At 37.4% G+C, this 27,073-nt stretch overlaps 1 protein-coding gene across 1 annotated transcript in view; it reads right to left on the reverse strand.

Moving 5' to 3' along the window:
* OCA2 (OCA2 melanosomal transmembrane protein) overlaps positions 1–27,073 on the reverse strand; it is a 625,581-nt gene that overhangs the window by 355,213 nt on the left and 243,295 nt on the right. The window contains exons 15-16 of the mRNA XM_036747301.1: positions 11,281–11,428; positions 2,918–2,975 (exon numbers count right to left, since the gene is read on the reverse strand). Coding sequence (XP_036603196.1) covers positions 2,918–2,975; positions 11,281–11,428 — 206 coding nt within the window. The remainder of the gene's footprint in view (positions 1–2,917; positions 2,976–11,280; positions 11,429–27,073) is intronic.

The following is a 27,073-nucleotide window of genomic DNA, read 5'->3' on the forward strand; positions in this document are numbered from 1 at the left end:
AGCGACCAAACTTCTGGCCTCAAACACTTGCTTCCCCTCCTAGCAGAAATTAAAAGTCTCCCTTGGAGACAGTTGAGGGAAAAAGAGGCTAAATGTCTATTCTGTCTCCCTTTGAGCCATACAAAATGACTCCTCCTTGCTACACGTGGGTGACTGCCCTCGCTACATAGTCATTGTGTGTATTTGTATACACACACGTGTGTGTGTATGTGTATATATATATGTATTTATACATATATATATATATATAATATATATTCCTGTTTCTGCTGCCTTTGTGTTGCATCAGTGTATATGTCTTCCCATCATGCTTCTAGAATTCTTCATATTTGTCATTTCTTATGGCCATCTTTAGGAAAATTTACCTATCTATTTAGGCATTCCCTGGTAAATGAGGATTTGTTTTGTTTCCAATTCTCTGCTCCCATAAAAAATGTTGCTATGAAAATTTTGAATCTCCTTGGCACCTACACCTAGCAGTAGGATCTCTGGGTCAAAAGATATGAACATTTTAGTTACTTTTTAAGCATGTCCCAAACAGGCAATTTGTTCTTAAGTTCTACCTGATGTGAATCAATACCATAACTTACTTTCCTCTAAAAAAAAAAGTCAGGGTTAGATGGGGAAAGAAGAAAACATCTTAATTAGAAAGAAAAATTTATAAAATTTGTTATAAGGAAAAGTTACAAGTTAAGTATAATTTTAAAAACATGTTGAGAAGGCAAACAGTAATTTAGAAATATAGGAAGGTTTCCTAAAGTATCTGAAAAGATATGAGAGAGGTACATCTTTCACTATGCAGTACAGAAGGCCTTTGAAGTACAATCTGTCCTTGTCCCCTGGCACAACAGTATAAGAGAGTTTCCTTGCAATATCAAAGTTACCCTTAAATAGACAAGTACTATTAGACTGACTGGGGAATTTAAAGATTTTTCACAAATGCTTGGATGGCTTTATGTTTTCAGTTTCACATTCTTCCTGGTTTACAGAATACCATGACCTCACAGACCATACAATACCATGACTTCACGGTTACCAAGAGAAGCAAACCTTCCTGTTTCCCGGGTAGCTAGAAGCCAGTGGGAATGCTCCCACTGCTGAGTAAAGGAATATAAGCTATTTGCGTACCGGATGTTAGAGACATTTGTCATTTGTCAATCTTCAAAGACCATAGGTTGCTGGACAGAGTATGGGAAAAGATTAGGAGGGGCTGTTCCACTGAAGAAAGAAGAATCTGGGTAAGGCAGAGAAACCAGAAGTATTCTGGGATAGCTACCTGCTAAATTTTCACACCTATATTGTTTAATTCATGACAGTGGCATCCCCACAGTGGTGGTACCAGAGAGCAACACTATTTGACCTCTCTTAGATAAAAGTCACTCTAGAAATGAAAAACAATCTCTAGCCAGATAGAGATTTGAGATTGCTGTTTACCTCCAGCCAGTACAAACACAAAGGTTTACAGAGAAGCTCTATCCATCCAATGCACGTGTGAAAGAAGCAAGGAACACACATGCAGTTCTCTAGCTTGTGACTTGAGCCTGGGCAGCAACAGTCCAAAAGGGGACTTTAAGATTTGTAGCAGAGAATAGGGTCCTATCTTTACCCTGAGCCTACTAGAAATGCACATGTAGGGGAAGGAGTAAGAGAAACCTACCTAGTAACGAACAGATGAGGCAGCAGCCTTCTGTATGTGATACCACAGAGAGCAAAAAAGCTCCCGGGGCCAAAGAAAATTTCTGCCATCGGCTGCCCTAATGCTTAAAATACTTTCACCTGAGGACAAAGCTTTATAATGTGTCATTTGAGATAGTATTTAGAATGCAAATATGCATAGAAGAGGGGGAAAAGGTGTTAAATTCACACTAAGCCATAAAAAGTGCTAAATTTAAGAATCTGAGAACTTGGTTCAAATCCTGGCTTAGCCACTTATTACATATATGACCTATTCAGGCCACTTAATCTCCAAAGTCTTCAGTTTTTTTCATATATAAAATGAAAATGTTAGACCAGAATGCCTATTGGTTTCTAAATCTATGATTCCATGATATAAATTCAGTTTGAGAATTTTGATAGAGGATGTAAAGCATGAAAGGCCAGATTGGGGTGGAGAAAAGTAATTAAAAATAGGCATCAGGGCACTCAAAGAGAAATTTTTCCTGCTTCATGAATTCATGAACTAGAACTCAGCATGTCTCCAAGAATTTTTAAAGTATCAATTATAATACATAATATATGCTATACAAAAAATGGAATACAACCTATTCTCTTCAAATGTATAACACATTTCTGAGAGAAAAAAACAAAATTATAATTTTTTTCTTTGAACAGATATTTGGTTTCTCTTTATCAGGCCACATTAAGAGTACTATTTCATAAAAGCTCTTTTCTTCCTATTCACATACTAAAATTACATTGGATAATGGATATAATTATTGACATCCTCTTCCATGATGTTTTATGAATGAGTTTATATTCAAAATCAGTGTTGTCCTTGGCTGCCATGTCTCTCTACTTGGCATAAAGATCAAGTATTCATTGTTTAAGGAAGTTTCTAGGCTCTTTAGACCTCCTCTTGTGACTAGTTTACATTGATAAAACTTTTCCACTTGATTTATTTAAAATAATTATTCACGTGCCCAAAGTTCTTCATTATAAAGCAATTTGATCCAAAAGGTGATCCTACTGGCTTGGACTCCAGTGTGCCTATTATATACCTCCTATCAATATTTAACACTAATCTGCTATCCAACATAGAAATACAGACACCTATCCTTGCCTCTCCCTCCTACCCCCAAAAAAGCAACATAGAACTATACATTTGATTACATTCCATGGATGTGTTAGGAAATGAATACGCATTTGGGTATACTTGAAGAATTTTTAAAAAACAAGGTATACTCTTACTGTTATTTACCTTTTTTTGCAGCTCCTGGATATTTGTCTCCCAGTTTTTATCTTCTTGGGAAATTTGTCTAAAAGAGAAGGTAACACTTTTTATGTTTCCTGGTGACACTAAAGAATCACGTAAAATCTGCTTCAACCAACAGAATTTTTATGGCCCTCCCCTATAGAGTTGGCTAATTCCTAGGCACCTATTAAATCTTGTCTGCTAACTAGTTAACTGGACTCCTTCTTCCTCCGAAATTTAATTTCATGTCATTTTCAAGCAAAAACATTGGATGTGCAATTCTACTAGTCATTCATTCTCAATATTATTTAACTTTTGTTTTACAATGGAATTTTCAAATCTCAGCTAGATTATCACTAAAGTAAAGCTCTCATCTTAATGCTCAAGGAACTTTGCTGTTAGCAATAATGGATTTTTGTATTAATGCATCCTGCCTCAAGTGTCTTCAACAGTAGCATCAAAGTGATATCCATGTGCAGGAGCAAAAAGTCGCTAAAAGAGAGATGGCTTGGTATTTTCCATTTTAGGTAGAGAGTTAATCAATGCTATCAAATCCAAAGCATATCGAAATATGGGTTTTACCTTGGATTGGGAAGAAATTTATTATCCATTTGCTTCTGTCATTAACAAGTATATAAGGCCTATTCAAGTGATCTCAACAGAGTAGCTGCCTAATCAGTATTTGTTGAATTATATTGAATTTGTCACTATGACTTTAGATAAGTCACCAATATTTGGAGCAGCTAGGTACCACAATGGATAGGATGCTGGGCCTGGAGTCAGGAAGACCTGAAACTTACTAGTCATATGATGCTGGGAAAGTCACTTAGCCTCTGTTTGCCTCAGTTTCTTCATCTGTAAAATGGGGGTATTAATAGCACTTAGCTCCCAGGGTTGTTGTGAGGATTAAATGAGATAATATTTGTAAAGTGCTTAGTGCACTGGGCCAATCACATATTAAACAGTATGTAAATGTTAGATAATATTATTAACTGAAATGCACCACAGTGGTCAAATCTAATCCACTTCTGAAAAAGAATTCCACCTGCAACGTGGCTGGTCATTGACTCCAATGCTTCCAAAGAGCCAGAACATAGCATTTCCTAAAATAGCCCATTCTATTTTTGGGTAGCTCTCACTATTGTCTCAGGGCAAGAAGTTTTTCCTTCTATCAAGACTAAATTTGTCTATTTGTGAGTAATAGTGATAAAATTTTCTGATTTTGTGTTCTACTCTTAAGAGGAATAGGTTAATGCCTATTCTATATGACAGCCCTTGAAATATTTAAAGATAGAAATCAGGTCACCCCTTAATCTTTTCTTCTTCAGGATAAATATCCCCAATTCCTTCAACCAATTTTTGTATAGCCTAAGGTCCTCTACTACCCTTGTTTTCCTCCTCTGAACTGTTTTCAACTTATCAACATCATTCCTAAAAATTGACACCTAGTACTAAACACAATAAAACTAGACCTGGAGCCTAGAACTAAACACAATACTCTAGATATAGCCTAACCAGAGCAGAATACAGAGGGACTATTATTTCCCTTTGCTTCTCTCCAGGCAGCCCAAGATCACATTGACTTTCTTAATTGCTGTATCATAAAGTCCACTAAATACCCTTGATCTTTTTCAAATGAACTACTTTTGGGTCATACCATCCCATATTGTACTTTAAAAAAAACAAGCATAAAATTGCGTACTTATCCCTATTTCATTTCATTTTATTCAGTCTGGCCCAGTGTTCTAGCCTGATGGAGTCAAACTCAAGTAGAAACAAAAGCCACTAATCCATACCTAAAAATCCCTATGGACTTTATATGATGCAGTTTAAAAAATGTAATGTTATCTATTTTTTGTTGTACTTTTATTTATTTTCTTAAAACATGTCCCAATTACATTTTAATCTGGTTTGGGCACTATCAGTAGCAGCATGCTTAACATCTCTGTTCTAGATTGTTCAACTCTTTTGAAACCCTAACCGTTATAATGTGGGCTAGTGATTCCACTCAGTTTTATGTTTTCTGTAATTTTGACAAGCTTACAGTCTATGCATTTTTCCTAGTCATTGACAAAAATTGTTAAATAGCAGAGGACTAAATAAAGATCTCTGAAATGCCTCCCTGACAACTTTTTAACAAGTTGGTCTCTGTCAGTTGCTACTTTTCAGGTCTGGACATTCAACCAGTTATGAATACTAATTTGTCATTATTTAGCCTGTATCTCTTCTTCTTTTCTTCAAGAATAGCATGAGATACCAGATCAAATGTTTTGCTAAAATCTAGGTAAGCTATATCCTCAGCATTCCTTGATTTATCAGTTAAGTAACTTTTTTTTTTAAAAAAAAGAGGAAATAATATTAGACTATGGCTTCTTCTTGGTGAAACCGTGCTGACTCTTTCTGACTGTTGCTTCTTTGGCTAATGTTCGCTAACCATTCTAATATGTTACAAATTTTTTCCAGGAACTGAAGGTAAGTTCACTGATCTATGGTTGGCATAATCTAGTCTCTTCTGCTTTGAAAATCAGAATATTAGTCCTTCTCCAATTTTGCATGACCTCTCCTATTCTCTATAATTTTTAGAAGAGCATTAATAGCTGTTTAGCATTCATGTCTACCAATTCTTTCAGTACCTGAGGACAAATATGACCAGGTGATGAGCTCATTAGGGTAACTAGGTTTTCTCTTAATATCCTTTTACCTCATTATCCATTTTTGTCCTGTGTTTTCCAATCCAAAGATCATTGTTCTTGGCAGAGAAAATCAGTAAGAATTGAGAAACACTGTCTTCAGTTATGACTGCTTCATCTACCCCAAGTAGGGTCTTGCTCATTTTGAGGCTTTACTATTCCTCAATATTACTTGAAAAAACTTTTAAAATATTTTCTTTATCTTTCCTCACCGGTGCCAGCTCATTCTGAGCTTTAGGACTCCAGATGCTATTTAAATAGGATCATTACGTACTTTTGTATTCATCTTCTTTTACCTGACCTTGCTTCCATCCTCTGCACATGTCTTTTAAAATTTAAGTTGGTTGTTGAATTTCCTATTCATCCAAATTCATCACTTTAGATGACTCCCTCTTTTCCCCCTTGGTTTCTTTATCTGTAAAATGAGGGACTGAACTCAATAATCTCTAAGGTCTCTTCCAGTTCCAAAACTTTATGATTTTAAATTCATGTAGGAGAGCTCATGAGAATTCGCTGGTTCATTAAGATTTTTTTACATATATGTTTATTTTTAGTCCATTTACAAGGCTGAGGTAAACTGCATGCTTATTATAAAAGATTATGTGAATTAAAGCCAAATAAAGAGAAAGAGAATCTAAGTATAGACATTCAAGATGGAATTTCCTCCATTTTATATTTGAAAGTATCTGGGGGTTATTTTGTATTCCAATTCTGAAAGATTTAGGTTATCGACATCTGGCTGTACTGAATGAAGTTTACTGTCCTGCCTGTAACTCAAGCTATCCACCCTAAATAAAATTAGAATGGTCTTTCCTGACCTGACCATAAAAAGAAATGGTGTCTTGTCCTTAGATCTACTTTAAGATTTGTAGCATTTTATCTGCAAGACTGTGCTTTATAGTTATCACAAATTTCAGTGTATAAGATTCAGGCTTTTATCTCCCAAACTTGAAGCCTAGAAGATGGTTAAACTGAGGGACTCCTTCAGCGAGTCTTTTGCAATTTCCACCTTTCATATTTTGTGCTGGAGACCAGCATTACACTTTTATTTCTAGTTTGGTTGTCCTGGTTACAGGCTATCCTGGAAGGTATACTTTCTACAATTTCTGCATGTAAAATAATTCATCATTGCTCTGGGACTAACAACACACACGAAAAATCCATCTGCATTGTTCTAGATGAATTTTCTGTTCTATCCTATGTCCAAGGCCCTGGATTAAGTTCGTATCCTCTAGAATGCTTCTTCCATCTGTTGTTTCCAAAACCAAGACAAGTGGGAGTTACTCCAGTCAACAGAAGTATTTAAAGTTAACTGCTGCTTCTCAACTTGGATTCAATATGCTATTACCAGGAGAAGAATTTAGCATAGTATATGCATTCTTTTAACCTTTAATTTTTTATTAAACTACTTGAGCTTAAAATTTTAAGAGGCTTCTATAATATAGTTAAGACAGTGAATCCTGACCCCAGTTTTAAAACATTTTTATTTCTCTCAAAGATTTCTTGGGGGGAAAATTCCCTATACTTCATGAAAGACCTATTCTAATAATCGTGGTGATATGGCTTTGTTCCTGGGTTCTCAAAGGCTGTGACAACATTGTAGACCCTTTCCTACTAAGCTGGAAAACTATGGGCCTGGTAAGAGGCCCAGATCAGGCTAGCTAAGTTCACCATTTGGTAGCTTTGTTTGGCTACTAAAGCAAGCCTCAATGCAGGGAGCAGTGAAGGGATTTCACATTAATGAAATCACATTTCTTTGGGCATACTAATATAAGAACTTTAAAAATAATCCATGGAATGCCAGACATTTGCTGGGGGAGACAGGGGTAAAGAGGAAAGGTAAAGGGAAGATGGTAAGACATAAAAATAAATAGCTACAATATAAATATGGCAGAGACATTAAGTCTAGGGACTTAATGAGCTCATCAGCACAACACTTGCATGATATATCTCTAAAAAGGCTTAGGAGAAACAATATCTGAAGGTGCCTTCCCAGGGGCCAGCATAAGATACACAAATGTCACTAGACGTTTTCAAGGTGAAAACGAGAGAGACATGGCATGGCAGCAGTAGGGATGGTCCTTCTCCCTCCATCCCTTAGTTATCCCTTAGTAGCCCTGACCAAGAAACTTAAGACTCCTCTAGCCAGAGAAATCAGCAGGCCTGAGCAATGCAAATGTGCTTTTGGTGAGAGCAGCAGAACTAGCGAGTTCCTATCCAGCCAAGGTCATGTGTACATACAGGGCAAGCAGGGCAATGGGAGAGCCTTTTGTAGCCACTGGAGTCAAGAAGAATCCCAGTCTCAAACAGGTACTGACTGTACTAGGTGACTGAGTCTTTCTCCCAGAGACCAGCAAGAGTCTACAAGTTTTGAACATACATTTCCCAGGGAATCTCAGGGTCACCAACTACTTGGAGAAGGTGACTGGAGACATGAAAATGACCTGGTGGTGTTGGTGCGCCTGGATAATTTTATTATCTTTCCAAAGACTATGGAAGAACATGGAGGGCTTATTAAAGTGATAGCTATTATTATTAAATATGTTACTTTCATTATTAAAATATTAATTATATTATTATAATATAATAATGTAATGAACATAATATAACATAACAATAATTCTAAATATATAATTATAATTAAGATAATAATAATTATTAAGATATTAAAATGGTTCCAACTGATCAGCTAGAAGATGCTAATCTTAAGCTGTCAGTTGATAAGTGCCAGTAAAAATAATACATTAAGGTTTGCAAAGCACTTTACATATATCGACTCTTTGTTCTGCAGTTTTCATCACATAGGACCTCAATAGGGAGGCAATGCCACAGTTTGGCTAGAGCACAGACTGTGTCAAGGGAAGTAAATGGTTAGAAATACAGTAGCCTCCTCTACTCACTAGATGAAGATACCTCAAGAAGCTTTTAAAAAAACTTGTCACCCTAGCAATTAAGACCTGCAATGAAGACTCAAAGCCCCTTTGCACACTGGTATAATGGTAGGAAGTTTGAATACCAACTAGCAGGCAACATCCCCTAGCAATCCTCCTGCATGAGTCACCATCAGTCCTTAACACTGAGCCATACTTCAGGTCTGTGCTCTTCTGGCCTTTTCCCCCAACTCCTGACCCTTCCTGACCCAGGTATGAAACTCTATAAAAACATCCCCCACTTCACCCCAATTGAGCACTTCCAGGCACTATCCAGGACCCAAGTAGACTGGGATGCATTCTGTGTCCATTCTCTCTGATTCCTCTTGGCACTGTGTGAATATCCTTCTTCCTCCTTACAACTCTGTGCCCCAAACCTCTCTTGGTGAACTTTCTCTCTGCTCCAGCCCCTTGCTAAATTTTGGGTTTATCTGGAGGTGCTGCACCTCCTAGCCATATTAACTCTCTTCTAAGAAGTATGAACCAATTCCTAAGGCTACAATTAGAGATTCAGTATATGTAGATATTTCTTAATTTTTTTTTCACTTAGGGAATCTAAAGAGCAAGGGCTAAAAATTGGGAAACATGTACTTTGCTGACAGGGCCTCCCTCCTCCCAACACCAAAACTGTGACCAGGAGTCATGCCCCAACCCCTTTGAACTTGGCACATAATTGGAAAATTGTCACCTTTCCACTCACTGGACCTTGGTATTCCAAAGCTCCACAAGTCTATGTTAAGAGAGGCAGAAAAGATAGAAAGGGTCCAGATTGTGAGGGCCTTTAAATGATAAATACAAGAATTCATATTTGATCCTAGAGGCAGCTGTATACAGGATAGATTTGAAAGGGAAAAGAATGGAGGCAAGGATGCCAGTTAGGAAACTATTGCAACAGCTCAGAACTTAAATTACTCATTAGTGTCTGTGTGAGCAGAGAGAAGGGAACAGATATGAGGGATGTTGTGGTAATTGAATCTACAGGTCTTGAAAATTAATTAGATATATAAGATCAGGGATGGTGAAGAGCCAAGGATGACCCTGAGGTCTGAGGTTCAAACATAGTTGACTAGAAAGATGGTAGTGCCCTAGATACTAGTAGGAAAGTTTAAAAAAGGAATAAGTTGTGAAAGAAGTACAAAGGCTTACAACCCTTTGTACTTCTTTGAAAACTTATTCAAAAACTCAATTCAAACTCATTCAAAACTCCCTTGGGGCAGCTAGGTGACACAGGGAGTAGACCACTGGCCCTAGAGTCAGGAGGACCTGAATTCAAATCTGGCCTCAAACACTTGACACACTTACTAGCTGTGTGTCCTTGGGCAAGTCACTTAACCTCAATTGCCCTGGCTTCCCCTATCAAAAAAATTTTTTTAATTTAAAAAAATTTTTAAAAACTCCCTCCCTCCCCCTCTCTCCTCTGTCCCTTCCCTTGTCTCCTTTCTCTCCTCCTCTCTTTCCCCTCTCTTTCCCCCCCCCGCCTCTCTCTCTCTCTCTCTCTCTCTCTCTCTCTCTCTCTCTCTCTCACACACACACACACACACACACACACACACACACACACATCCTCCTATCTTCTTAGGTGACACTTCTGGGGGTGATTTGCAGATATGCATGAACGGACCTTTTGACTGACCTGGAACATGAAGATAGTTCGAAGGAATTTTCTTACCATAACCCAAAGGGCAGACTAAGTTCAAGGAGCAAAAAATCCTGATGTAGAAATAAGGGAGTTCAAATGACAGGTTTAAACTAAGCCTGGGGGCTGCTCCTGGATTTTGCTCGTTGGCTAGGTACAGCTAGCTGTGTGTCTTATGTACCAAAACAGCTGAAATGCCTTCTAGGACAAGGACTGAAAAAGCTAAAATTTCTCCATTGCAACTGCAATTCAGCAGAAGACCAAAAGATGGCAGCAGAGAGCAAGAGAGCGCTTTAAGGTAGGGAACAGTGCCCAGAGAAAATAGTCCACCAAAGGATACTTTCTGAGCTCGCAGCATGGCAACCAAACACTTAATGACCTCCACAGAGCAGCAAATGAGTAATTCTGTGAGGGTGCAGCAATATCAAAGAATACGTGGGCCCAGGAATGAGTTAACCTAGCTATATATGATTTCTACATGTGTCCCCTTCCTAGATCATGCATGTTCCTCATGTATGTGATCTCTCTCAAATAAGTTCCCCCCATGTGTTCTTTCTTGCCACTGGCAGGAGAATCTGTGACAGAACATATCAAGATACGCTGTATGTATGTGGGGAAATGGTTTTGCCATTTATTTTGTTGGGCTGTGTACATAAATGTCTTTTGCTAGGTTCTCTGATTAGTCTGATACAATATGTAAACTTGTGAACTTGTGAATCATGAATGGAAGTTCATGCTAACCCAAAGCGTGCCCTAAATCTGAGGTAGCTTTCTAGGGTCTATAACTGAGGGGGAATCAGGCCACACGTACATGATGGAGAAGCAAAGTGTTATATAGTAGAATTTAAATGTTCTCTAAAACTTCTTACTCAAATTCTATGGTTTAGTGTTGGGATTCTTTAAATTAAACAATCATATCAAGAGAGGATTTGGTTTCGTTTTTGCTCCTTAAAATGTCTCAACATTCGGTGTATAGATTAAGGTCACATCTCAATAGAAACCCTGATGGTCTCCTGATGACATAATTCCAATGGGGTTCAGTTGGCCTTAACATCAAGACAAGAAACGCTTACAAAGGTTCTAAGTCCTGTGACCGTGACTAGCCTACTTTACCTTTGGAAAGTTTTGAGCTTCTTCTTGAGCAAAAACTCCAGAGTTAAAACCTTCTGCATGAGGAGGCATTTCACTGCTGTCTCTTCACGACTAGCAGGATTAATCCGCTGCGCTGTCAGCTTCCAAACATGGATTTCATGTTTCAGTTCTAAGAAGAGAGGGAAGCACACTAATATTGAGACACACATTAAAAACAGGTCACCTGGCAAAGTGTAGTCTGCAAAATGCAAACACTTACACAGTATCTTGACCTAAAAAAACCACCTGATTCATAAAAGACCAACCATACAAACCAGATGAAATACAAAATAAAGTAGAGAAAACAAAGTGAAAATCAGCTCTTCCTGAAAGTCCATATTTCTCATTTTACTGTTTTCCCTACAGCAAACAATAAAAGGACTTTTTAAATAACCTTCTTAATGAAGTAATGCAATCGAAAATATATAGCTAAGGGTGAAATTGCACTTTGATAGACCCAATAAATGGCAGAGTCTTGGAGTTTTGTTTTGTTTGTTTGTTTCTACCTGTAATGCTTCTCTGAACCATCCTCATCAAGACCTACTTTGAACCAAGGTCTTTAACTTTCTTGTTTGAGACATTCCATGGGATCTTCCCCTTGAGGAGTCCAGAAGTGGAACTGATGACTTATCATGGGCAAGGCATCTCACTGAGGTTCCTCAGCAACAGCCTTTTAATATGACTTTTGGTAACAGGCAGGTTACAAGAAATCCACTTTACTCAAGTACAACTATTTCATCAACTCACTTTCTCCCTTCCATTCCTACATGCCACTTATCTCGAAATCATTTTAAGAGAGGAGGGGTTTTAATTGAAAGGCTACTGAAGGCAGGCTAATGTTGGTGAAATGTTAAAATTAGCATAAGGTTACTCAAGTCAAGCTGTAAGTGTACTCGATTTTCTGTAGTACATTCCAGCTGACATTGATGAGCTGTGAGGGAAAAACTATAAATAACATTTTTCTACGTGCGATTTTCTTCTTACGGGCTTAAAATGTTTCATTGAAGTGGAAGTTTCCCATGAGCTGACCTTTTATGTGCTATGCAAATGTCTCACGATGTGCATCAAGAGAGAAATAATACAATTGCTCCCTCCCTCAGTCTCTCAAGGGAGAAAGTTTTTCTTCCTCAGATTCCTCTCGATGCTTTGCTTGGACCTATTCTTTGCATTTATGTTGTCCTGTTTTACCAGTTTTACTTGTCTTTGTCCTAATGAGGTTGCGAGTTCCTTGAGGACAAGAACTGTATGATAGTTACCTTTGCATTCACACTGTGGTAATAATTTTTCCATCTTTGATTTCCTTTTCTTAATTTTTATTATTTGGAGGAAGTGTCAGAGACATTTCTCCTACTTAGGAGATTATTGAGCTAGCTGAAACCTATCCCTTGGGCTACGAAAATTTATTTAATACCTCAAACAGTTCTCGGATAAGAAGTCAAAAAAGGAGTGAAGGCTTCCCCAAATAATTTGACATACCATATTTGAGAAAAAATTCTCCTGACACCAACTCTATAGGCATGTAATTATACCCTCTCAATCAGCCTATTGTGGATCCTCTGAATGTAACTGATTTGTAATCTGACTTAATTTACCAATGGAATCTAATTAACAAGGTTTGTTTCTTAATGGGATATTTGAGATTAGGCCTCTTTTTAACTAAGTATACCAACTTCCATGATATTGAAGGATGCCTGGGATTATGAATCAATTTTTTTTTTAACTTTTATGACCTAAGAGGATGTATGAGGTTGCAATATGTAAAAGAATTAATTCTCTATTTCTCTGATGTAATTTTGTCTATAAGAAACCTTGTTAGAATCCTAATCTTGATTCAGGGTTATTTTTCTATACTCTGAGCATTAAATATTATAAAACCTACATTTTTACCTCCATAATTTCTATGTTGTAGCAGATTTATTTTAGCAGCAGTCACTTGACAAACTTAAAAAGGAAATGTTTCTCCCAAAACAACAGCTGCCAGACTAGTACCTTGCATGTAGTAGACACATTGCATTGAACACTAGAATTCATGATTTCTATTAAACATTCAGAATTTATGCATTTGGTTTTTAATGAAAATTATATTTAGTTTTTAAAACTTTCAAATTATTATAATTTAATTGGACTAGATGATCTTTAAGGTTTGACCCATCATTAATAGTCTTTGATTCTGATATTTAACTACACATTTCACCAGCACCCCCATAGGAGAACAACCTTACAAAGAGACAAAATCTTTGACACTAAGGTAGCCAAGGAGTTTCTTTTAATTTTTAAATTAAAGCACAAATTTATATTTTGGTGACTTATTAAAGAAAAAACTTTTATTTAATTCAATACCTTTTTCATAAATGTGGATATATATTTTCTATTGAGAAGTTCCATACCTAATTAAATAAGTGATTAGGATATGTGGATAAAAGAAAAGATTGACACAGTAGGCCTCCCAAACCTCACACAATTAACGTCTTATTAAGAACAAGAATCACGCAAAGATATGGTTGCTGAAAGTCTCCAGTTACATCTCAGAAGATATAAGCATTCTATCGGTTGCTTTTATTTTGGGTACATAGAGGATTTATCATAAAAAGCTCAGGGAATACCAAAAATTTGTCCAACCTTCATTTAAAGTCATAAAAGTGAAGCAATAGATTTCATTTTTTATTAAGGAGCTAATTAGAACCAAACGCTTAAGAAAGAATACATCCTAGCCCTATCCTTACTAAGGTGCAATGAAAGGGCAGGTTGTGCCTAACTCTTATTAGGTTCCATAAAGATGAAGGTACATCAAGGTCAGAAGCAAAACTTCATGGAAATATATGAAAGTTGTCTTTATTATTTATAATCTTCCTTTTGTACCCCTCATTCTTTGTTCTCATGTGTGTCCATTCTCCCAACTGGTGATGTATGTGTTATTAAGGAGGTAGCAGGCATAGTGGATAGAGTGCCAGATCTGGAGTTTTAAAAGACCTAAATTCCAATCCTACCTTATATTTTCTAGCTGCATGACCTTAGGAAAGTCATTTTACTTCCCTCTTCTTCAATTTCCTCCTTCATAAAATGGAATAACAGGAGTACCTAAGTCATAGAGTTGTGAGGATCAAATCTAATGAGAAAATATATACAAACCACTTTTCAAACCTTAAAACTGCATATAATTATTTAGTATTATTATTATCATTTGCACTATAATGTGCCCTAGATTTATGGAAGACCTATCCTTTGCTACTTCACTCATTAAATGCCTTGATATGAAACTGACTGTACCCTTTAGAAAAAAAAGCAAACACATCAATGTGGGGGCTAGTGAGTGGCTGGATAAATACAGAGTAACTTCCACCTGGGCTAGCTATCGTGGGGCCCTCTATGCAGGAGGGTGCCCCTAGGTGTTCCATGTGGAAAGTTCATTACAAATTTTAAAGGGCTACGTAAATGCCAGCTATCATTGGCCCTCTTCTCTCCGTGCAGTGTTTCCCTCGGCGAATTATTACATTCATATAGCTTTATCTATCACTTCTAAGCAGGTAACTCTTAAATCTCTATCTCTAATGCTGACTTTTCTTTAAGGCTCCATATCCACATATCCAACTGGCTAAATGACATTTTACCTGAATGTGTCACCTGCACCACAAATTCAACACATTCAAACCTGAATTGATTTTCTTTCCATGAAATGTTCTCTTCATTCTGACTTCATTATTTCATCGATCTACCCAGTCTCCTGTGTTTGAAACCTTGGGGTCATGTTTGACTCTTTTTTCTTTCTTCTCACTTCTCAAGTCCAATCAATTATCAAATCCTATCAATTGTTCCTCTACAATTTCTCTCACCTTTTAATATCCATCTAAAATATTCTGCCTCTGAAATACCTCTCTGACCCCACAGCTACTACCCTGGTTCATACCTTCACTATAACCTCTACCCTTTATCCTGCTGTCAGACTACTCTTTACAGAGAGATCTGGTCTTTCAAGACCTGAACTCCATTCTCTCAAGTATTTAAAACTTTTTAAAAAACTAGGACCCGTATTTCTTGCCTCCTTTATCTCTTATTATTTCCTTATTATTACCACATAGCCAATGTTCTAGTCAAATTAGATTACTCTGTCAAATCTGCCCCATGCCCTTCTGTCTCTATGCCTTCAAGCTCTTCCCTGTGCTTGGAATGTCCTGTTTCCTCTTCTTATTCTATTGAATTCTTACTTGTACTTAAAGGGCCAATAAAGCTTCTACCTCAATGAAGTTTTCCTTTGAACCTTTCCCCTTTGAACCTCATATAAGACTATGTTTTGTACCTCCTGCATACATTTATCAAGTATCCTTTTGTAAAAACTAACTAAATAATAATATTAAAGTACCTTTTTATAATATCTCTATGTGTGTCACATCCCCTAGCAAAACTGTACGTTCTATGAAGACCTTTACCACCTGATCTTTGTTCTTCTACCTAATACCTAGGATTATTCTCTGCACAACATACACACTTGATATATGCTGGTTGAAGTGAAACGAAGCTAAGGTCACCACATTTGGAAAGAAAACTAGGAAAGATTCTAAAGGGGGCTGCAAAATATACAAACTAAATCTACTGTGGAGAGAAGCTTGGGGATTTGATCCTATATCTACTGTAGGAAAGTTACAGATAACTGCAGTGAAAATTAAAAGAAAAAGTTTGGGAGTTCAGCCAGTAAATCTAAGGAACTAATAAAGAACAAGGCTTTCTTTTTCTTCCATTTATACTAACATTCTTAATCTTTTTGTGTCATAGACTTCTTTGGCATTCTGGCACAGCCTATGAACCGCTTCTCAGAATGATGGTTTTAAAATACATAGGACTGCAAAGGAAGCCAAAGGTTAGTCAAAATAAAGGTAGAATTTTTTTCCTCACTTTTTTCTCAATCAAGTTCACTAATTCTCTGAAATCTATCCACAGACCACAGATTCATGGATCCTAGGTTAAGAAAAATTGATTTAATATGAATTGAAGGCTAGTTCTATCTACCCTAAATTTCTAAGACTTGATTGACCAAGTGGAAGAATAAGGACATAGGGAGCTAGCCCCAGAGTCCAAGGGTGGGGAACCTGCAGCCTCGAGGACACATCTGGCCCTCTAGGTCCTAAAGTATTGCCCTCTGACTGAATCCAAACCTGACAAACTCGTCCTGTAAAGTTTGTATTCAGTTAAAGAGCCACCCTGGAGGACCCAGAGAGCCACATGTGGCCTTGAGTTCGCAGGTTCCCCAACCCCTGCCCCAGACTGTGAATATAGTATCTGGCATATAGTAAGTGCTTAATGAATGCTTGCTGACTTGGCCTAAAGTGTCTCTAGAAGTTTAGCACCCTGAGACTAAAAGTAGATGTTTATTAAATATTTACTGAATTGAAACCAAGAGATTCATAAAGAGAGAAAGCAATTTCTAAAAAGAGTTCTCCCTGAAGACAAACTTGCTTTTACCATTTGGGGAGATTTAAAACCCTGCAGCCCTTCCTTTCATTGCATGGCTTCTCGTAGAACCTCCACTTAAGAAGAATGCCCAGGTCAGCAATCTCTTCATTTCATACTAGGCTATACTCTGGACTTGTCCATCACAGTCCCATATGGAGTACTCCCCTCCCTCCTTCAGCTTCCTTTCATGTGTTGTCTACCCCCATTGAAGGGGGTAGACATTAAGGGGTCCCTTGAAGATAAGGACTTTTTTTACTTGCATATTCCTAGAACTTCACATAGTACCTGGAATATAGTAAACACTTAATAAAGTGTCAACTGATTGATGAACCTGAAAGAAGGATGCCATGTTCTAATCCTTCATTTTAAAATAGTTTCAACTATTGAAACTCTGAAAGGGTGGATGCTTTGTTTCATCACATATACTAAAATCCCTTCTAGCCCTGAAATCAAAATGTTCACATGAAATCGTAGCATTAGAGAATACTAAAGCTATAAAAGGCTTTGAAAATTAACTAATCCAGGGGGCAGCTAGGTGGTGCAGTGAGTAGAGCACCGGCCCTGGAGTCAGGAGAACCTGAGTTCAAACCCGGCCTCAGACACTTGACACATGTACTAGCTGTGTGACCTTGGGCAAGTCACTTAATCCCAATTACCCTGCCCCCCCCAAAAAATAGTTAATCCAATCCCTTTCTTAATGGACAAGGTAACTAAGACCCACAGTGGTAAAGTGATTTGCACACTAACATACTAGTCTATGAACAAATGACATTAATAATAATAAAAGGGGAAAGATCCACTTAAAATTCTCTCCACACACAGGCCCCAATTCTAGAAAATTACTAAACAAATAATTTCCAATGATATGATAATAGCTTGTAATAATAATAGATGGTATTTGTTTACAGGTTTCCAACTTGCTTCTCTCACAGCAGCTTTGTGAGATAAATAATATAAACAAAAAAGACTCATTTTACAGAAAAATAAATTGAAACTCAGAGTGATTGTGACTTATTAATGATCACATGGTTAATTAGTGTCAAAGCTGAGATTTGAATGCAGATCTCCTCTGATTTGAGTCTAGTGCTCTTTCATCTGTATCACACAGTCTACCACTCATATATAGTAGTGGTTAGCATAAAGAATAGAGATAGCGGCCTCATAATTTTATTAGCATAGGGAACATTATATGTAAACAGACATTATAACAAGGCATAATGTGAACATTAAAAGAATCTACCTGTCACCTCCTGAAAGAAACCCCCAAAATGGCAACTCTCAGGAATGTCATTGTCAAAATCCAGAGCTTTCATATAAAAAAAATACTGCAAGCAGCAAAAAAGAAAGAATTCAAGTAATTGAGGGACTGCAATCAGGATTGTACAAGTTTTAGCAGCTACCACTCTACAGAACCAAAGAACATGGAATGAGACATTCTAAAAGGCAACAGATAAAGGTCCATAATCAAGAATAACTTACCCATCAAAAGTAAGCATAAGCCTACAAGTAAAAAACAATTGATCTTCAATAGAGGGCTTTAAAATATTCCTGATAGAAAAGAAATAGTATTGAAATGAAATTTTGGAATACAAATATAGGTATTGAGATAAAAATAAAAAGGTAAATATGACAAAACAATGAGAAAGGTTTGTAAGAATGAACTGTTTATATTCTAATGGAAGAGGGAGTGATGAAAGAATCCTATAGTCCCAAAAGACCTAGAAATGTCTTTGTTATACTTTGACAATACTTAAAGAAGAAAGAAAAGGAAGGTAGGTAAAGGAAGGAAAAAAGGAGAGGAAGACTGGGGGAATTCTTTTGGAGAACTATTGGGGTATGCAACTAGAAATATATGCAAATGTGGAAGGATTAAGTTAAGTGGGCATCAGTTGAATTCACTTCACTTTTGTCTAAGCTGGTCAAAAACGTGCAAAATATACATTTAGTGCAGGAAAATGTTCAACTCAACAGGGATACAGTATAGAAAACACTAGTGTGAAGAATTTCCCTCTACCAATGTAGTCATGCAATGTATCTTTGTAAAGAGTTGTCTAGAGCACTGGGAGATTGTGTCATAGATGGGACTGAAGATCAGGCTTGCTTGTCTTTGAAGCCAATTCTCTATTTACTATGCCATGCTGCCTCTCACTTAGGACTTTAATTCTTTTTTTTTTTGCTTTTGGAGGGGGGAAGGCAGGGCAATTGGGGTTAAGTGACTTGCCCAAGGTCACACAGTTAGTAAGTGTCAAATGTCTGAGGTCAGATTTGAAATCAGGTCCTCCAGACTCCAGGGCTAGTGCTCTCCTCACTGTGCCACCTAGCTGCCCCTCAGGACTTTAATTCTTAATATTGCAAACAAAGTAATGACCAAGTTTCTCCTGTGGCTGATAAACTGGCTCTAAAAGCAGTTCACAAAGGGGAGTTCCAGATGTATTTTGACCAATGGAAGCATTGCTGTGAAAGATGTACAGTCTTCCAAATCCTTTGAAGGATGGAATTGATTTGGATATGTGAATCATGGTATCTTTACTAGTGGAGGGGATTTTTAAGTCATACTGCTTTATATTCACATCATGAACACCACAACAACAAACCTTTTGTTTCCTTGCCAGATTCACATTTTTAAAAAACAAGTATTAATTCAAAAGATCTTCCTGGAAATTCTACTGTCAAAATTGAACTAGGGAGAATCTGAAAGCCAAAAGAGATTTATAATTATTTCTCTAAAGCTTACATAATAACAATGAACATCTTTATCCAAACCAAAGTTAACAAAGAAAAAAGGGACATGACCTCTCTCTCTTAAGACTGATAAGACTATGCATTATAAAAACATAAAGTAATTTTATTATATTGGTATTTGTAGCAGAATACAGAATGAGAGGTGGCATGGAATAGCAGATAGATCATGAAGTCAAGAAGACATAAGTTCAAGTCTGGCCTCTGACACATGCTGGTTATGCAACCCTGGGCAAGTCACTTAAATTCTCTGCTCTCCAGACAAGTCTCCAAAACTATAAAATACATTTAAAAGGTCAACCTGGATTGATAGAGGGCATTTCTTCACCTGGAAAAGTCCTTATAGCAAACAAAGAAATCAGAAGTCCAGCCACAATTGCTATTGTGCCTTACAGTTTTCAAAGCACTCCCACATAAATTATATCGGTTGATACTCACAACAACCCTGAAAGAGAGACAGGACAGGTATTATTATCCCCAAGTTTACAGGTGAAAAAACTGAAACACAGAGAGATTACACGTCTTGCTCAGGATCACACAGTCATTGAGTAGACAGCTCTGGACCTACCTAGAGCCAGAAACTAGAACCAGATTTATTTCAATTCAATTTAATTAACAGTTGCCATTTCTACCATATATAGCAAATTCCAATAGAAACATGAGCCACTAAATCATACATACAAATCCGCATGGCTGCACATTGACTTAGAAAACCACAGGTCAACATTGTCTATGTCCTACTGTATTTTTATTTATTTTGTTAACTATTTCCCAATTAAATTTAACCTGGCTAATAGCTATACTTGGGAGTGTTGCAAGGGCAGCACTGTGGCCTGCTGGCCCCACATTTGATACTTCTCATATACAGTGTGCCATGCTAGGCACTGGGGATTACAAAGACAAAAATGAAGCAGTCTCCACTTTCAGGGAGCTGCCCTTCTACTGGACTCCTCATCCAGTGTTCTCTCTAATATGCTTCACAAGATTGAAGTAAATTTCACAAAAGTTTGCTGTTGCTATTTTCCTATAAGACTTATGGGAAACATAATCTTTGAAGACTTTAACTTTGGGTTAATGCCAATTAACACCTGCTAGGGAAATATTAACAACCGATTTCAGTTTTTGTTGTTCAGTTGTTTTCAGTCACGTCCAACTCTTCATGACCTCACTTAAGATTTTTTGGCAAAGATACTGGAGTAGTTTGCCATTTCCTCGTCCAGCTCATTTTACAGATGAGGAAACTGAGGCAAATGGGGTTAAGTGATAGACAAATAGCTAAGTTCAAATCCTGGCTCTGCTACTTCTAACCTCTGGTACCTTGGACAGCTCATTTCGCACTATTCCTTTTCCAGCTCTAAATCCTATAAGACTAAATAAAATTTAGTGACATCTAAGAATACTAAAGTAGATTCATTCTTAATAGGGTAAAAGGAAATAGGATTGCAAATAAGGATGATAAAATGACATAAGACAACTGTCAAAGTAGAGAGTGCAAAGACTGACAAGATGGCCCAAGGTTTAATGTTTTGACAGCAACCATTTTGCAGAGTTGATGAAGAATTAGCAGTTTACTTGAGCATTTTCCTGGGACTCTGAAAAAAGAATGGAAGTTATTTTGAATAATTGGACACTCATATCCTCAGGGAAATATGAAGCAAATCAGCCTGAGATTTATTTCCAAAGAGTTCCAATAAACCTAACTACCATTTCTGCACATAAACCACTAGACAAGAGGGTGATGAAATTGACATTTCTTTGGCTCACAGCAAGAACAGCCAATATCATTATATGCCAAAACTCAGTAGGCAGCTAATAACAGAAGCAGCAGTGCCAAAGAAAAGGGAGATGCCACTGAGGGGAATAGCATAACAATCATCAAATAAGGAAACCACTTGTTGACGTATGATGACTGAAAGTGGCTTGCCCATTCAAAAAATATAGGATAAAATGACATTCAGTTCTTGGGTAAGTTAGGTCAAGCACTGAATTTTTCATCATCGTGCTTTAGAGATTCTTACCACCTTTCATATTCAGAGCTGAAATAAAATTCTGGGGGATTAAGAAAACATCTTGGGGAAAATTAAAGCTATCACTACTATTCTTTGGTGGGGAGGCATGAATCTAACAGATACAGACACACAAATAGTATGACTATAAAATAATTACTTGTGACTTGTGGTAGCCACCTCATTATTTTGTAATTGTACCTAAATACATATATAACTAGTGTTTTTGCTCCTGATTTTCAGATGTGGGCACTTCCTAGATTTCATTCTTTGGTCCCCTGTTCTCTCCATATATGATTTCCCTAGGAGACTGATTGCATTTGTCCCACTTCAGTTGTCACATCTATGCTATTACTCCCAAACCTCTCTCTTTCTAGTTCTGACTTCTCACCTCTTCTCTAATTTCATATCCTCAATAGTCTCCTAGATGTTTCCACCCAGAAGTGCTGTCACTGAGTACATCTATTTTTTAATCTTCCTTTAATAAATATTTTGAGTATTTAAACTGTGCACAGTTAGCTGAGCTATAGAAAATACTTGATAAATCCTTGTTTATTGATTGGCTGATTGCAAGGCAGTATACTGGGTGCTACTTGGGACATCTGAATGGATAATACAGTTCCTGTCTTCTAGGAATTCTAGGGGATGAGACATAAATATTCCCAATACTAGGCAGTGGTATCATAAGAGTCTTACAAAGGCCCATATATTCATGGATGGTATGCTTATGTCTTACTTTCTCCTTCATTTTCATGACCATTAGTCTCTCTAACCCAAACTTTGAATTGAACATGTATTAGAAAAAAAATGACCTGATAATCCAGAGATTTCACCAGCTATATGACTTTGTTTAAGGCATTTAATCTCTAAGGTTTTACGTTTCACCTATGTAAAATTTTAAAAAAGGATAATGAAACTTATAGCTCTAAAATTCTGTGATTCTCATTATAAGATGATAGTGATTACTCTAGGAATAGAGCATGGCTGAATGGTCCAGTGTTTGATCAACAGCCTTTTCAACACTGCAAACATAAAGATCATCTGTAGCCTGGGATCTTTAAGTCTGTATTTGCAGAGTTTGTCACTAATCAGACTTTCTAAATGAGGTAATATCTAAGACACCAAGACTAGGTGGAATTTAAAAACTTACTAAGCCAAAGTAAGAAAAACACAACCTGTGAGGAAGAGAAAGGAAAGTGTGAATTTTGTATAACTATATATGTTTATAGCTCAGTAACTCCTTAGAGGTCATCCAGTCCAACTCCCTTGTACTTTTAGATGAGGAAAGTGAGGCTGAGACAAGTTAAGTGACTTTCACAGGGTCATTTGTCTAAGATACGATTCATTTTGGGATCTTTTTGACTCCAACTCTAGCACTCTATACCCTGTGTCCCCTGGCTACCATATATGAAAGTATGGAACCTGGAAAATCCATACCTAGAAATTTTGGTAACCAAGGCAAGCATGCCAAAGTATATCTTAAGGTCAAATCTTAGAGCAAAACTTAATTGAGATCAGAGAGAGACTCTAGGACACAAGGACCCTCTTCTATTGGTGGACAGAGTGGACAGATATCAAGAAGTAATTTTGTTTTTACTATTATGAATTAATTCATTAAAAACCATTAAATTAAAAAGCTCTTTCTTTGTTTTTTTTCCACTTAATAGTATTTTATTTTTTCCAATTATATGTAAAAACAGTTTTCAGCATTCACTTTTATAAAATTTTGAATTCCAATTTTTTTCTCCCTCTCACTCCGCCCCCTCCCCAAGACAGCAAGCAATCTGATATAGGCTTTACATGTACAACCATATTAAACATATTTCCATATTAGTCATGTTGTAAAGGGAGAATTAAAACCAAAGGGAAAAACCACAAGAAAGAAAAAAACAAAAAAGAGAAAATAATATGTTTTGACCTACATTCAGACTCCATGGTTTTTTCTCTGGATGTCGATAGCACTTTCCGTCATGAATCTTTTTGAATTGTCTTAAATCATTGTATTGCTGAGAAGAGCTAAGTCTACCAAAGCTGATCATCGCACAATGTTGTTGTTATTGTGTCCAATGTTCTCCTGGTTCTGCTTACTTCACTTAAAATCAGTTCAATTAAGTCCTTCCAGGTTTTTCTGAAATCCACCTGTTTATCATTTCTTATAGCACAAAACTACTCCATTACATTCATATGCCACAATTTATTCAACCATTCCCCAATTGATGGGCATCCCCTCAATTTCCAGTTCTTTGTCACCACAAAAAGAAAGCTCTTACTTTGTGCTAAGTACTAGGGATACAAATAGAAAAAGCAAGACAGTCACTGCTCTCAAAGAACTCGTGCTGTTAGTCTGCACAATGCATAAAATAAAGTTCAGATTCAAGGTGAATGTAAAGGCCCAGTAATCCTAAGAGCTGGGTCTATGGCAGGGCACAAGAGTCTGTGGTAACATCAGTGATCAGATGACAGTACAGGGATTCTGCAGAGGATAGAGACAAGGTAAGGCCTGCAGGGCCTTAGGTTGCAGTGGTAAGGCAGATGATAAGGCCTATTGGTTCTCTATCTCACCTGAAGGAATAGCATTGGCGATTCCTATCTCATCATTTTCCCTTTGTAGTTTTTAATGCTCAGAATTTCATCTGTAATTTCTATCCTTCTTTTAAAATGTTCACCTTTCAATTTCTGGTCAACAACAACCACAATTGTTTTGAGTTGCTTTTCCTCCCAGATCTTTCACATTTCATGCAGAACTAAACCAACTAAGATTGTATGATCTAATTTCCCATCTGTAGCAATCTCCTACTCAGAAAATCAATTGACAAGGGAAATTACAACATAGATTCCTGGTTGGTGTCCCTTTTCAGACAGCTGTGACCTGTTCTTTAGTTGTAATGCTGCTAGCAATAGGATAGTTTGTGGTATGATAGGAAATTAACATATGTTTCCAAATCATTTCATTGATCAAAGCAGTATCTTGCCAAAGTCTGCTTTTTAACAGTTATTTTCTCTAACTCTGTGAAATGCTGCATTTGTTGCCAGCATGGAAACAGGCAAGAAGAAACCTCATTGCTACTCAAAATAACAACATTTAGCACTTAAATCCAGAAACACTCAGCAAATGGTACCTAATTAATTCACACCATATCCCATCGAGGTGGGAGGCTTGCATACTCTAGCAAGACAAGAAAAAGGTTAGAAGTAAGGACAGGAAAAGAACAAAGGAAAAGAAAAAATCTGGCAGAAATATAAACCAATTTTCTAGATCTGTAATGAGTAGAAATGGAATGTTGCCAAGATGAACAAAAGAGGACAGGAATTACCTAGAGCAACTTCTCATAGAAAGCAAAATCAAGGATCAGGAGAAAGGGTCAGGAAACATTCTTAGCTGGTCTGGAAGCAAAAAGATCTGATGCCTCTGTTTTTAGCCATTAAAAGGGAGGATTTATAGAGCACCTACTATGTGCCAGACACCATGCTAAGAGTTTTCTACAAAAATGAAGGCCCAGAGAAGGCAGAAACAACATAGAGGTAATAGTGAACAGCCAACCAAACATGAAATGCTGCTATCTAGGCCTTGTATAGATAGGATTGTTGTGTCAAAGCTATGATGTCTCTAGCATCAGTGCCTTCAAACATTTGAAAACTGAGACAGAAGTGATGACAAGGGTTGATTCCCCTGGGCCGTTGTTCCCAAGTGTAAATGATTCTTCCTAAGAAACTGAATTTTCGACTAGGTGGACTTCAATTTGGCATGGCAGAGTAGAAAGGGTACTAGGTTTGGAGTCAGGAAGGTCTGGGTTCAAATCTCACCCTTTGATACTTACTACCTGTGTGACCCTGGGCACAGGTTTCTCATTGGCAAAATGAGGTGGTTGAATTGGATGATGCCCAGCTCTAACTCAATGATCCTATGACTCACCACAGCAGTCTTGAGTGGAAGAGTTTGCTACTTATCAGAGAGCATAATAATAGATTTTCTTGCCTTTGTTACCTTGGAGTTGGCTATGTAACACAGTGGATGGAGTGCTGGGCCTGGAGTCAGGAAGACCTCATTTCAAATCCAGCCTCTGATACATACTAGCTGTGTAACCACAGACAAGTCACGTGACTTCTGACTGCCTCAGTTTCCTCATCCATAAAATGGAGATAATTATAACACCTACCTCAAATGAGATGATATTTCTAAAACACATAGCACAACAGGAACATAGCAGATGCTTAATAAATGTTTATCTCCTCCCATAATTCCTTCCTTCCCAGAACGAATGTTAGCTGTGCCTCATCTGTTATGATAGAACTTTGTGGCATTCTTAAGCGCTTATACTTTATATTGTATTATATTTATCTGTGTACATATCTTCTGCTCAAAGACAGAGCTTGCTCACTGCTGATTGGAGGAAGAGTAAATTAAACCCATCTCAGTCCTCTATAACTAACTAGAGTCCAGATTACAGGCTTCTTGTTATCTGGCCTCTTGTGCTCATCCTCTTGCTCAGTCCAGAAACAGAAGCTCAGGGCCTTTTTCTTCCCCAAGGTTCCATAATAGACATTTAGGTCTGGGGATAATAATCAAATGAATTACGAGGTGAAGACCTGAGATACACTGCCATTGCTACCAGGAACAACATAAACACCTACTGATCTAACTACCACTGGTTAACAAATTCTGTCTTCAATTCAATATTCCTGGGTTTGAAGTTAAAGGTAACCCTAGTGAAAAATCTCTTCTCCTGCCACTAAGTCCCAATTCTTGCCTATTCACGTTAGTCCTATCTTTCCCATCACCCTATCCTTCTCTGTTCTATCCCTCCACAGCATCTTTCAGAAACTCTTTTCTGCTATTAACAAGCTACCATTCACATTAAACTTCTGCCTCCAGCACTTTCCAGCTCCTTGAAATCATAGAAGCCCGACTCCTCCTAGAAGATACAACATACTTGGCCACCCTCTTCAGAGCTGGATATTTCTTGTTTCATGTCCCCTGCTACAATGACAAGATGGTATGCTCTTTACTCTTCCCCAATATAAGTTCTTCAATATTACCCTCATTCAGCAAACTCTCCTCCTCTGAGATTCACTACATTTTTATGTATAGAAACTGTGAATGTGTTACATAAATGAGCATATATAAATGTAAATGTGTGTGTGTGTAATTATATACATATATTTGTATGTATGTAGGTAGGTAGGTAAGTATGTATATACCCTTACCTGGATCCTGGTGGCTATTGTCTTCCACCCCATAGGTCATCTTCTCTCTTTTCAAAGAGTTCAATAGTAGGCTTACAGTCTTCTAGTATTCCTTAACTCACCTGAACTCTCCCAAATGCCCTTCCAAAACAACTCTAAAACAATACTTCAAATTGAATTCTGGAGCAGCAGAACTGACAAAAGGCTGGGTGAAAAAAATTTTCCTGCCCAAGACAACTTAGGAGGTTGACAGACAAAGTTTGCTTTACCTGAGTAGTGGTTGGCTTAGAGTGCAGCACAGTCTGTATCATGACACCAGTACCAGGCCTTGGAGATGGCTACAGAAGCAACTGGAAGCTCTCAGCCCACTGACACTTAGAGATTAGAAAGAGATTACAGGA

Source organism: Trichosurus vulpecula, chromosome 2, assembly GCF_011100635.1.
Source record: "Trichosurus vulpecula isolate mTriVul1 chromosome 2, mTriVul1.pri, whole genome shotgun sequence".
Taxonomy (NCBI): domain Eukaryota; kingdom Metazoa; phylum Chordata; class Mammalia; order Diprotodontia; family Phalangeridae; genus Trichosurus; species Trichosurus vulpecula.